At 38.8% G+C, this 12,794-nt stretch overlaps 1 protein-coding gene across 1 annotated transcript in view; it reads right to left on the bottom strand.

The window, feature by feature from the left end:
- Positions 1-10,464, bottom strand: part of onecut2 (one cut homeobox 2) — a 37,683-nt gene extending 27,219 nt beyond the window's left edge. The window contains exon 1 of the mRNA XM_085359621.1: positions 8,960-10,464. Within this exon, the coding sequence (XP_085215747.1) occupies positions 8,960-10,181 (1,222 nt within the window). The 5' untranslated portion in view covers positions 10,182-10,464. The remainder of the gene's footprint in view (positions 1-8,959) is intronic.
- Positions 10,465-12,794: the final 2,330 nt, after the last annotated feature.

Genomic DNA, 12,794 nt, shown 5'->3' with positions numbered 1-12,794 from the left:
AGGGAGAGGATGAGGAGGAGGCATCGAAAGAAACGAAGTAAAATATTTAAACAAGCACATTTGTTTTCTTTTAATATATTGTCAGTGTGCAAGTTTATATTGTTTCTTTAAATTTCAGAATTAGGATTTGTATGTGACTTCTCTTTAAACTGCCGTTGCAAAATGTACTTGCCTTTATAGTATGTGGACACAAAGATACTAGCACATCTGATGAAGAGCAAATCCAAAGGCTCTAAAATGTTGGAAATTGCCTTTTTTTTGTTCTGCCAGACAAAAGTGACTGATTCATCTGTCCTGACAATTACTTTTCAAGTGGAGACAGAGGTTAATAGGAACACATGACTTGGTTATTAAGATTTATTTATTATTCCAACCAAAAAAAGGTCCTGGTGGTTGATTTTCCATCCACCAACTGAAACAAAACCTGCTAAGGGTTTTTCGTGAATATAATGATTTTTGTCACCACCCAAAAATCCAAACCTGTGATTTTTAAATATTTTCTTGTGGGTTCTGGGTTCAATTTACACCAGCGTGAAATAAATACTTGTTTAATACATGACTGAGAACAGGGAAATGCACAGACTCTTTGCCTTAATCCAACCCACACAGGCCTCTTTAAAGGCAGGAACTGTTTTCTTATATGAACATGTACAAGTACAGGAACTGGGGCGTCCAGTTACACTGTCAGTGTAACAATGGTTAGAATTTTAGTTAATATTATTTTGAAAAAGTAAGGAGAAATTGTGACGTACAATGATTCATACAAGCTACTTAAGTGTCTCAAGAATACTTAATCTTAGTCCAAAACAGCAAACTCACTGCTTTTATTATTTTGTCTAATGTTTTTGACCACTCAAAATTCTTTACACAAAGCCACAGTCACTTATTCTGGCACTTATCCTACCAGACACTGGGAGGAATTTGGGGTTTCAGCATCTTACACAAGAACACTTCAAAATGCAGGCCAGAGAAACTAGGCTCTTTTTTTTCTCTATTTCTATTGGTTATTGAGCCACTCTACATCCTGAACCACAGCCAACACCAGACCTTAGCTCTCTCCTGCTGTACACAGAAACCCATCTGAAGCCCATTTACAGCTCAGTATCTCAGTTCCTTTCGTTGTGTGTGAAGAAAGCTTTAATAGTGCAATCAATTCAATTTTCAGTTCATTTGAATTTTATTTACATAGTGGCAAATCACAAACAGTTCAAGGCACTTATTACTGTAAGGTAAATAATACAAAGACAGATCACACAAAACGCAAAGCTAAAAATTATAGACAAACTCGGAACAATAAGAGTGATACGTACAGAGAGTTATTCATGTTTGCTGGACTTAAAATGTTTACATTTTGGCAAAAAATTTGCTTCACACTAGGTTCTGAAAAAACTTTCTCCAATAATTTGCAATGCAGGACAAGCGTATGATCACTGAGTTGGGTTCACATTTGCAGAATTGTAGGCTGATTCACGCTACTGGTTATTCTCTTCCTCATCACATTAGCGATTAGGGACAAGTACTTAGAGCTTTCCAGTGCAAATGTATCCATAGACATAGCACAAGGAAAAACTTTGTGGGCACTGGATCTGTGAAGTCTGTATCATTGACTTCCTTGTCACCGACTTTTCCAAACTGACCTAAGTGTATGTGCTGAACATTAACCGTCATCATTTGAATTTCTCTACCTACTTCTATGCAGCATGTAATACTTGTCTAACATCAAATATATATAAAGCATTACTGAAATTCTGCTTTCTATATCCATCCATCTATCCATCCATTTGCTTCCCCTTATCCAGGGCCAGGGATACTTAAACACCTCCACTTGGAGCACTAACTCATCCGTGACCCAGACTGGGTAATCCGCTCTTTTCCGACTGAGGACCTCGCCCTCAGACTTGGAGGTGCTGATTTTCATTCCCCCTCACTTCACAAACCACTCCAGTGCAAGCTGGAGGCCACCACCTGATGAAGACAAGAGAACCACATCATCTCTGAAAAGCGAGACCGCCCAAGTGGAAGCCATCCACTACTTGGCTATGCCTAGAAATTCTGTCCATAAAAATTCTGAACAGAATCGGTGAAAAAAGGCAGCCCTGGTGGAGTCCAACCCCCCCGGGAATGAGCCTGACTTATTGCTGGCTATGCGGACCAGGCTCTTGCAGCGGCATACACTTTCCCCAGGAGACTGAAGAGTGTGATCCTCCTGGAGCACACCGTCTGGTTCCCCTTCTTAAAGATGGGGAACCAACACCGCGGTCTTCCAATCCAGAGGTACCCCACCTTATCTCCACACAACACTGAGGATGAACCTCATCCACTCCCATGGCCCTTCCACCAAGGAGTTGTTTAACTGCCTCAGTGACCTCACCCCTGGTGATGGACGATTCATCCCCTTCATCCCCAGATTCTGCTTCCTCTATTTTAAGATGTAGAGAAGTTGCTTGATGGTTTGTCAGAATCTCCTCGAGGCAGTCCAAAAGTCTCTCCAACTGGCCTCTCCGAACTCCTCCTACAACTGAGTGCCGGGTGGCGGCCAGACACGGAGACCCTGGCGGACAGAGCCCCAGCTGCCAAGACTAGTGGTTGGGACATGCTTTTTAAAATTAGAAAAAAATGATAATGCTTTGTTTTTCCATGCCCACAGTCTCACAATAATTTCCTGCAAAAGACCCTGAACAAAAATATGTTTATAAACTGAAAAGCATTCAACCCTCATTTATTACTGAAAACTTTAGTTTCCAAACTTTAGCTGATGGTTGGTTGTCGAGAAATAAATACAAAAAATAAGCAAATAAGTGGACTGAATGAGATGAAAGTGTATCAACTTCCTTCTGTAGTTTTCCTACAGTTTCTTCCGACCTGCGTATTTTTTCCCCAGAAATATAATATGGATCATATTCAGAATTTACGGACAAAGGCATTACTAAGACATTTCTAGACAGAGTCTGAGATGATAGGGAGAGTAAAGAAATTGAAATATATGCTTAAAATAACCACATAATTATTATTGTCCTTCATTGCTGTGACTGTAAAGACCATTATGATGGAGAATTTAGCTACCAGATAAACCTGTCTCCAAGCTCTCAATTCTTTTCTTTTCCCCGTGCATGCTGCTCCTCCCTCTCCTCTCTGCTCATCTCAGGGTCAAGGGAATATTTGCTCCATCTATTGTCTGAGTGTTGCAGCTCTGACCTTTGACCCCACCTCTATTGGTTGCTTGTAGCGTTGCTGATCTAAGGATTGCACCTCCCTGTTTCTGCGGTAATTTTAAAATCACCGTAGAGGCGAGAGAGAACAATGGAAAGAGCAAAAGAGCAACACCTGGCCAACACTCAAATAAAGAAACAAAATATTGACCCATTCTCTGAGAAACCACAGGATGCCAATTACACATCAAGAATCAAACAGAATTAATATTTAAAATCAAGGCATCAACATGTAGCATCTCCAAAGCTGATTTACATTATACGGAGAGCGCTTTTCTATAGCCTTGCTTAGCCCAAAGAGCAGACGTCGCAGCCAAGTCAAACCATGATGTTTAGACTTTGTGTAAAACTACCATTGCTTTCGTGTGCACAAGAAATGTAAGAAACAAAACAGGAGCTGGAAACAAAACAAGGTCAATAGATAACAGCAATTTAAAAAATGATGGCGCTGGATGAGCCACAAACCCCAGTTTCCTGAGTGAAAGTCCAGTGTGGGCCGAGGCCAAAAGAATTTTATAGCCTTTGTTGTTGTCTCGTACATTTTATTCTGTGAACCAGCTTCATAGCTATTACATAATATTTATAGTAAGCCTATTGCCAGAGGAGGAAACTACTGGCTTAGCAAAAGAGAGAGAAAAAAAACACTTTTCCACTTTTACTTTTACAGTACTATTATGTCATCAGTTTCCTACTTTAAACTGATTTACAGTAGAGAAGAATAACAGCAGTATCTGTATATTTTCCCACACTCTTTATGGTAATATACTGCGTAAAAGGTTGTGCAGTATCTTACACATACTACAGTTGTTTAGATAAATGACAGTATGTTATCATAGGTTTCTCATTATACAGCCATTTAAATTACATGAATTCCAGTGTAGCTTTTGACAACTGCTTTAGACAACAAAGACACTAATAAACAGAAAACTTAATTACCTTTTACTCTATAAATCAGACATTGTACACTTAGTTAACTACCTAAATAAAAAAAGGATTATATTATATTTCTCAATGTTTAGAATTAAATAAGAAGAATCTTTATCATTGGTATAATAAACTGCAGGCTTTGCAAAGATTTGAAGTTTAAAAAGACCGAGAGTGTGAGATATGCAGTTTAATCCTAGGGAAAGCAGATGAGTGCAGCTCACTCAGACAGAGGTATAACTGTGAGGCTGTCCTGTGACATTTTACAACACACAGGGGAGCACAGATCACATGAACACTCCCCTGCTCTCTTCCAGCTCCAACCTTCACCCACTCTCTCCTGTCATTTTCTATTAACCTGTATCGTCAAATACCAGCATCGAAAATCAAAGAACCCCTAATGAAATTACAGTCAAATCCTGCAGAGATAATCTCATCCACATCAGCAATCTACAGACAAATCCAGCCTGCTTAAATACTGATTTCCAATCGAATGTTAAAGAATCAGCGCTCCATGTTGGGCTGATGTCACGCATTGTTATAGTCAAGACCTTTTCTGTCTCTGCAAAACTCAGAAGGATACTGAACTGGTTGCATCATATTACAAAGTACATCATAGGATGTGTCAGATGAAACCACGGCAGATCTGAAGGTTTAAGAATAAGATAAAATCTTCTTAAACTCTTAATAAAAACCCTGCAAAAACACTGACATTCACAAGGTATAAAAAGGGTTATCACAGCGATAAAATAAGAGAGGACATAAGTTCATAAAATGCTGTTACGATGTTATTATTAGTAGGAAAAACAACAGAAGATATATAGTTTTAGGAAAATGTAGGAACACCTTTACATTGACATATTACTAATAAACAAGCTGTTTGTTTTAATTAACTGCGTACTCATTTGAATTTCTCAAGTGCAATTGTTTTTGTTATTTGGATAAATCTTTTAATAATATTTTGTTATATGACTGCATTGTATAGATGAATAAATACATTTTTAATTTCAAATTTGACCCAATCATTCATCAGTTGTATATTTTTGCCTCATTTATTTTGATTTGTGTTCTTATTTGGTAGATTTTTTTCTTGACATAAAGTGTTTTTTTTTTTAATCTCTTATCTCATTACAGCAACAATAATTAAACCTAATTAAAATATTATGATAATATGAGTATTATAAGAAAGCTGTAATGATATAAATTGAAAGACATATGCGCTGTATGATAACAAACATATTTATTAGATTAGACCATATCTATTATATTTTTGGATAAATAGAGTTTATTAAAAAGGAAAAAAAAATAAATGAATGAAAAACTGAAGAGACGCACACACATGACAAATGCACATATCCAGGAGTGAAAGGGATCAATTTCAATTCACTTAATTTCACCCACAAAATCCAATATCAATATCCTATATTCATGGAAAGTCCTGGAAATGTATATAAACAAAAGAAAACCCATAAAACAGCCATGCTGAAGACTTATTGTTGGATATTACACCGACTCTATAAAAGCAGCTAGATATAACATTTAAAAATGTACTAATCTATAAACACATTAAGCCGGTGAAAACGATTTAATGTATTTATCTGTGACTTAAAGAAATGTATAAAATGATTATTTGAATGCTGTATGCTATCATCTTAGTGTCACTGTATGCGCTTATAATCATGCAGGTTTTAGAGGGTTCATTAGTCTGTGTGGGAGATTTTACAAACTCATAATGAAGCATGTAAATGTGCAACTTATCAAAACGTTATAGTTTTTATTACTTTTATAATGAACATTTTCAATTTACAGTGATTATTTACGGAAATGATGAATAAAAAATAAAATACAAAAGGTAAGAATTCCTTATCATGATCATTTTAATACAAAGATTTTAATTTAATACTACTTCCATGTAAATCTGCATTTGTTCTCTGGTATCTTGTATGTACTTTTGTTTGTTTAGAGCTACTGAAATCAAGAGCATAATTAAAATGAAAAAGATAGTGATCCCCTAAAAGAGAGCATTTACCAGATTTCTTTATTTAGACTAATTCGGTGCTGATTATTTCTCCTATGAAGGCAGCTGGGATTAATTAACTTGAGTCAACCAATAAAACTGAAGTGGATTTCAGCGGATAGCAAAATACAGGCAGACATTGTTCCTGAGAATCTTTTTTAAGCTTTTAAAGATTATAATATTCCCAAGTATCCCAAACTCTACAAAGTCTATTCGTCAGAAATCCTGCGACTGAATGTTTCACAAATCTGTCACTTTGCTGCTCCACATGTCACTCTTTTTATTTGAAAGTGAAAGCCACGTGCCTCCCAAATTTAAAAACAAGGTATATGGGTTTTTTTTTTTAATTAAAAATACGAATTAAAATACAAATTGATGCATTTTGAAAACTATTTATTATTTAAACTTGAAACATAAAAAGCTGATGTTTAATGGTTTACCTAAGCAGTACAGTGAAAATACTACTACTACTACTAATAATAATAATATCTTTGTTGGGGCTGCCACACAGTTTTTACATCCATTTCATTCATATTTCCTCTTCTTTCTTACTTTTTAATCTCATGTTTATTTGTGTTTTCTTTGGAATTTTGCATAAATAAAAACAATGTAAAAGCATATTTACACAGAGTGAGGCACTGACACTACATATATAAATTAAGCTTATAGATTTAACACAACAAGGGTGAATGCACCACTGAAAATATGCAGGTTATAGCTTAAATATGCAATAATTACAAACTTCACACATCAGGTAACTATAAATACCGTTTCGCTTAAGCCAGGACACCATGACGATAAAGTATGCTTAGTGTAAATGTAATAATTTGTAATATTTTGGATTGTCTTTGTGTTTTCTCAGCTTTTGAATAGTTATAATTTTGCATATATAAAAAAAATGTGAAGGCACCTTTCCTGTACCTAAAATATCTCGGCACAGAGTTTTGGCTTTCCTTCCAAAGGAAAATCAGCAGTTTTATGATTAAAGAAAAACATTTTTAATCTGTGTTTTTAACAGGGCATAATTTACTGAAGTTTGAATTCATGTTTGTTTAACAATGGTCAGAAATAAGAAGAAAATACAAAGATTTCTATCTGGTGAGGTAACACACACTTTTTGCCTTTATGTATATGCGAAGCATTTGTACTTACAGTATCTGCATATTTAAAACTTCAAAATGAGTTTTGAAGCCACAAGAAACCCTGGCATATATTTTTAAAACAAACAAAAAGAGAATAATTTTAACGATTTAAAGTCTTATGGTAAACCAGATAAATATAAACACTCATCATTTATGCTTTTAATGGGACATAATGAAAGTAAAGACAATTTTAACAATATGGGATCTTGTTTAACTTATATAAAAACAGCAAAAGTCATACGTGTGAATGACTGTGCAAAAAAAAAGTAATTTTGAATCACTCACGGTGCATAAATCATGCAGTTTATAGCAAAAAAAAAAAAAAATGCAGCCCTAATGAAAAACACATTTTTTTCAGATTAACATGAAAAAAATCATTTTTAATGTGATTTAAATAAACTGGCCTCTCTTTGTTTTTTCTGTTTTTGCATGTAAAAACAATATAAAGGCATATTCATATCGTGGGAGACACTAAAAAAAAGTTTAATAAAAAAGCTGAAATGATGTGGAGCTATAATTTACTCCCAGCAAGCAAGCTATGAAGTATGCAGGCATTAAGATGTGGACGTGCAGTGGGTAGTTTAAAGTCGTATTCTAAACCACGTAAATACAAATACTGCTGTCACTTGTGCTGCGCTTTACATTTTAACATGAAAATAAAGAACCTTTGATATAATTTAAGACTCTAAAATTACTACATATTCAAAGAAAATGTCTCTGTTGTGATATATAGATGACCAAATCCCAATAGAAACATTAAACGTTTATCACATCTTGGTGTGAAATTAAATGCAAGCCTTTCCATGACCTGACCTTTAAAAAGGGGGAACTGGCCCGTTTTAGTGCTGCTCCTGCAGACAATAGAGGCTGGGACAGGGAACAGGTTCCTCACTAGAGGGGGCACCAGACCCACCGATTCTGCAGACCTTCGTGTGTTTATGTCACAGCTTTCTGATCGCTTGAAGCTCCACACAATCAAAAACAGATCCTCCTGAATGCCCCCATCACACTTCTCCACCCAAATGCTAATGCAATCGCAATGCAATAAGCATTTAAGGAGCTAATGACAGTAAAAACACCAGCATTATAAGAATGTTCAGCCCTGAGAATATATATTTACACCCGCGGATGCACATTAACAACCACAAATTATACCAAAAATATTGTGCGATGTTTAGCAGGTTTTTATTGTTGTTTTATTTTCTTGGAATTTTAAATATATTTATTATTAATCTGGGTGTTATTTAAAGCAGAATAACTAGTAGATTTTTTGTGTTAGTGCAGCGTTTTCCTCGCTGCCATGGAGGGACTGGAAACTGAAAGAGGAGGATTGTTGGAGGGAAATCCCATGACCTTGTCATTTCCCATCGATCCTTTTGTGTTATTGATCAATAATGGTAATCATAGCACCGGTGAGTCTAAATAAATCCCATTCACCTAAATTGGAGTGGCGCGTGAGGAGCCACGAGGAGTGAGAAAGAGAGAGAAACCAACCAAAATAAAGCCAGCAAGAAGATTAAAAGTCAGCTAGTGATAAATGCTGAGGAATCATTTGAGGATATTTTGTTTTAATGTGGAGGATTTCTCCTTTTTCTTCTCGCTGTGGCACAAAAACAAATCAAAGCAAAGCAGCAGCAGCAGCAGCTCAGGTTGTTTTCCTCTCTTACCTGCCAGTCTGAGCGCGGACATTCTCTGAAACTCGGGCTCCTGCAGCCACTTCCACATCCTCCTGAAGGTCTCCCGGCCTGACTTTAGTTTACTCCAGGGTTTGGGGTTCCTCAGCAGGTCCGACAGGGTCCCCTGGGAGCGGCACAGCACCCTCTGGGCGAAGATGGCCTGGGGGATGCTGTACCTCTTGAGCTCCGCCGTGATCCTCTGCGCAACCTCCTTAGTGTTGATTTCTTCCAGCTGTCCCGAGCTGTTCCCCCCCTGCGTCCCCGAGGAGGAGGGCGTTCTTTCCCGGGTGGAAGCCAACACGGGCCCGTGGGATGGAGACTGGAGGTGGGGGTGAGAGTGGGGGTGGTGGCCCGCCGAGGAAACGACCGGGTGTCCCGGGTGGTGCATTCCGTTCAGGTGCGGCATCATCCCGCCAGCCGGAGCGCCGAGGCCTCGGTGCTGGTGGTGGTGGTCCCCTCTGGCCAGCATAGAGGCTGTGTGGTCGAAGTTCAGCATCTTGTCGTGGCTCCCGTGCGTCGTGGTGCCGTAATTGTGGAGACCCTGTTGGGTGTTGTGGATGGAGCCAAGGCCGTTGCCCAGCACCGGGGAGAGGTTCTGACCCATCCCGGACATGTGGTCCTTGTGGTAGGGGCTGTAAATGTTGTTCATCCCCGGCAGTCCCCGCTCGTCGCGCATCAGGGTGAAGCTCCCGCTCACGTTCCCGGAGAGCCGCTGGTGGTGGTGGTGGTGGTGATGGTGGTGGTGGAACTTGTCGGACACGGTGGAGATGGGGGGCAGCGGCTGCAGCGGGGTGAGCGTGGTGTAGGTGCCGCTCATCCCCATCCCGGGAGAGGAGGTGTCGCAGGGAACGCTCATGGCGTGGTGCAGCGGCAGGGACAGCTCCGGCCGGTACTCCCCGCTGCCGTCAAGAATCGTGGCCATGCCGGACACCATGGCCGAGCGGGAGGACGCGGCGGCGGCGGCAGCCAGGTCCTGGTGTATCCGCAGGGTGGACGCCGCCGCAGCCGCAGCCGCCGCTCCGGGTCCCGACGAGCCTCCGCGGCCGTGGTGCGGGCTGTGGCCGCTCATCAGCTCCGCATCAGGGGCCACGGAGCTCATCGCCACCCCGCCATGCAGGCTGCCGATGCCGTCCATTGTCATGTCCGTGTTCATGGCGTAAGCGTCCAGGTCCTTGGCCAGGCATCTATAGGCGTTAGTGTAGGCAGTCTTCATTCATCTGTCCTCTCAGTCCATCAGGTCGAGCAGAATTATCTCTCCTTCTTCTCCTCCTTTCTCTCGCCGCTTCTCCCGTGATGCGCCGGGATGGGTCAGTAGCCGTGTCCCCGTGTTTCCTCCACTCCCTCGGTGTGTTTCCCCCCCGGTCCTCCTTAAGGCCTCTCCAGCTCGCTCTCTTTGTAAAAAGTGTTTTATCTCGATCATACGGGCCTGTGCGGTGGCTCCCCCATATCCAGCCCTCTCCTCCTCCTGTGTTGCTCTGCTCCTCGGACGGGAGCTGTCCACGGTCCCCTAGCCGACCTCTCAACCCAACCTGCTGGGTGAGGAGGCGGAGGGGGAGAGGCGAACTCGTATACGGGGTGACTGACGGTGGAAGAGATCAATTAGAGGGACGGAGAGGACTGTGGGGGCGTGGTTGACTGAAAGACAGGCCAATCAGCGTTAATGATTGCAGCTGTGGGCGGGATCACCGCTGTTTTGATATCGGTCTAAAGAAGACTTCATACATATTTTTATGTACTAGTTTAACATTTTTGATTAAAAAATAAAGACCAGTCCCCTGCCATTTTCTGTGCTTATTTTAATTATCTATTTATTTATTTTCTTTTATTAAAGTTATTGAGATATTTTACTCAATGAACTTTATACACCACATTTTACTGTATTTTAGTCTGATTTCCACGTTTTGATCTTCTTACGTTGTGATACTCAGCTTTTACATAGCATTTTGCTGTATATCATACAATTGTTTTAAAATGATCGCGCTAGTGGGCTTCTTAATATTATATATTCAGTTCTTTATATAATATTTAATTGTATTTAATGAGCTGTTTTACTCTATTTAGCTTTAGTTCTTTTTAAATGATAATTTATAGCATTTTACTTTAAATGTTATTGAATTACACTAATCTTTTTGCATGGCCTATTGAGATATTTTATTTTGATTTTTACTCGTTAAGATCCTTACTTTACTATATTGAGCTGTTTATATGATATTTGATTAAATTTGTTGAGCCATTTTACTTTATGGAGCCAAATTAGAGGTTTTTTTTTACCAACTGTCTTATTTTCTTTAATCTCATAACTACTTATTGAGCTCTTATTATAATAAATAAACTTTTTTGCTTTGCATGTCACTTATTTACCTTCTTCAGATTTTTGGTTTTGTCATATCCTGTTTCATTTAAGCTTTTTTTTAAATTATAGATTTTCTTTCGTGTTTTGGCTGCTGTACCGTTATTTGCTTTTTCCCAGCTTCTGGCATAAAGAATATATTTATGTTGTTTTCTTATCTAATTTTTTTAAATATATTTTAAAGATGTCACCAAGAACATGTATGACATGTCTCCTCCTGAATTTATGGTATTGCAGTATTGTCTGTCTGTATATTACTCCCACAAACTGTGATAAATTAATTCTGAAATTGTAAAGACTGTGCTGTACTTGTGCAGTGCAAGGCTTAAAGGTCATTATTGACATTGGGAAGGAGTCTGTCTGTTCTGGGACTTTCTGTCATGTTACACGGCCTTCCGTGGCACATCTTGTCCAGTTTTAAAGACACCACCATGAAAAAGTCCTTCATATTCAAATTAAATTTTTATTGTTAACTTAACTGACAGCCTGATCTACTGGCGACACAACCAGAATATAGTGAGACCTATTCCAACCAAAATTTGAAATATAAGGCTTTACAAGATTTAATTGTTCCTTCTAAACAAATCTGTTTAATTATTTATGTCATATAGGGCTTTACATTAGACATATAAATAATTTAATACACATGACTGAATAAACTAGAAATAAGGAAAGGAAAGAGTTTCTTTAAAAAAAATAAATAAATAAAGAGGTGTTGAAAATAATACAGAAAGCTTGCTCCATAGTTTGCCAAAATTACAAGTGCTAACATAAATGTGGTGTAAAATCATTATATGGATTTCTGAGTGTGAGCATAACAGCTAAGAAACATTTCCACTGATATGAATGTGAACTGAGCCTTTAAGGCCAGTTTGGCTGAAGGTGTTCAGCATTAAGTGTGCAGATTCCCTAAATCACTTCTTCATCCTGCGGACATTCGTCTTTGCGCCTTCCTGCGAGTGAAACCCAAAAAACAAAGACTTTAATCTGTGCGTCCTTTGTAACAAACCAAGGATGCTGTGTTTTCTCCTCAGCTCCTGCAACAAAAGATGCAATTTGCCCACAGGGATCATTAAAATTTGATCTCATCTCAGCTCTCATCGCATCACCTGCTGTCTCTGACTGTTCACCGTCAGTGTGGGGACAGGCAATAACACATGACAAAAACGTGAAGCACAGAGGAAGTGAGCCTTTATGCTTGTCTGATATTAAACAAGTGATGTTTTTGCAAAATACCACATGATCGTAACACTGTTTAATCTCAGCAGTCTTTTTGCAACTTTTTGATGCTGATATCTGAACGGACTGCAACAAAATGTAAAACAAAAATACCTATAATTGAGACTCACCATGTATATTATATTTATTATCATTAAAAACTACACAGCAAATTCAAAAGTGTTAAATTTTTTGGTGTTAATAGTCTCCTTGCAAAAGTAGAGTTAATTTTACTCTAAGCAGAGTCACATTCTTTTA

The sequence above is a fragment of the Diplotaxodon limnothrissa genome, linkage group LG7 (genome assembly GCF_057381915.1).
Source record: "Diplotaxodon limnothrissa isolate DT_005_m linkage group LG7, D_limnothrissa_male_GT1.1, whole genome shotgun sequence".
NCBI lineage: Eukaryota > Metazoa > Chordata > Actinopteri > Cichliformes > Cichlidae > Diplotaxodon > Diplotaxodon limnothrissa.
Note: the sequence above shows the minus strand (reverse complement) of the source record. Positions and strands in the feature narration are given on the sequence as shown.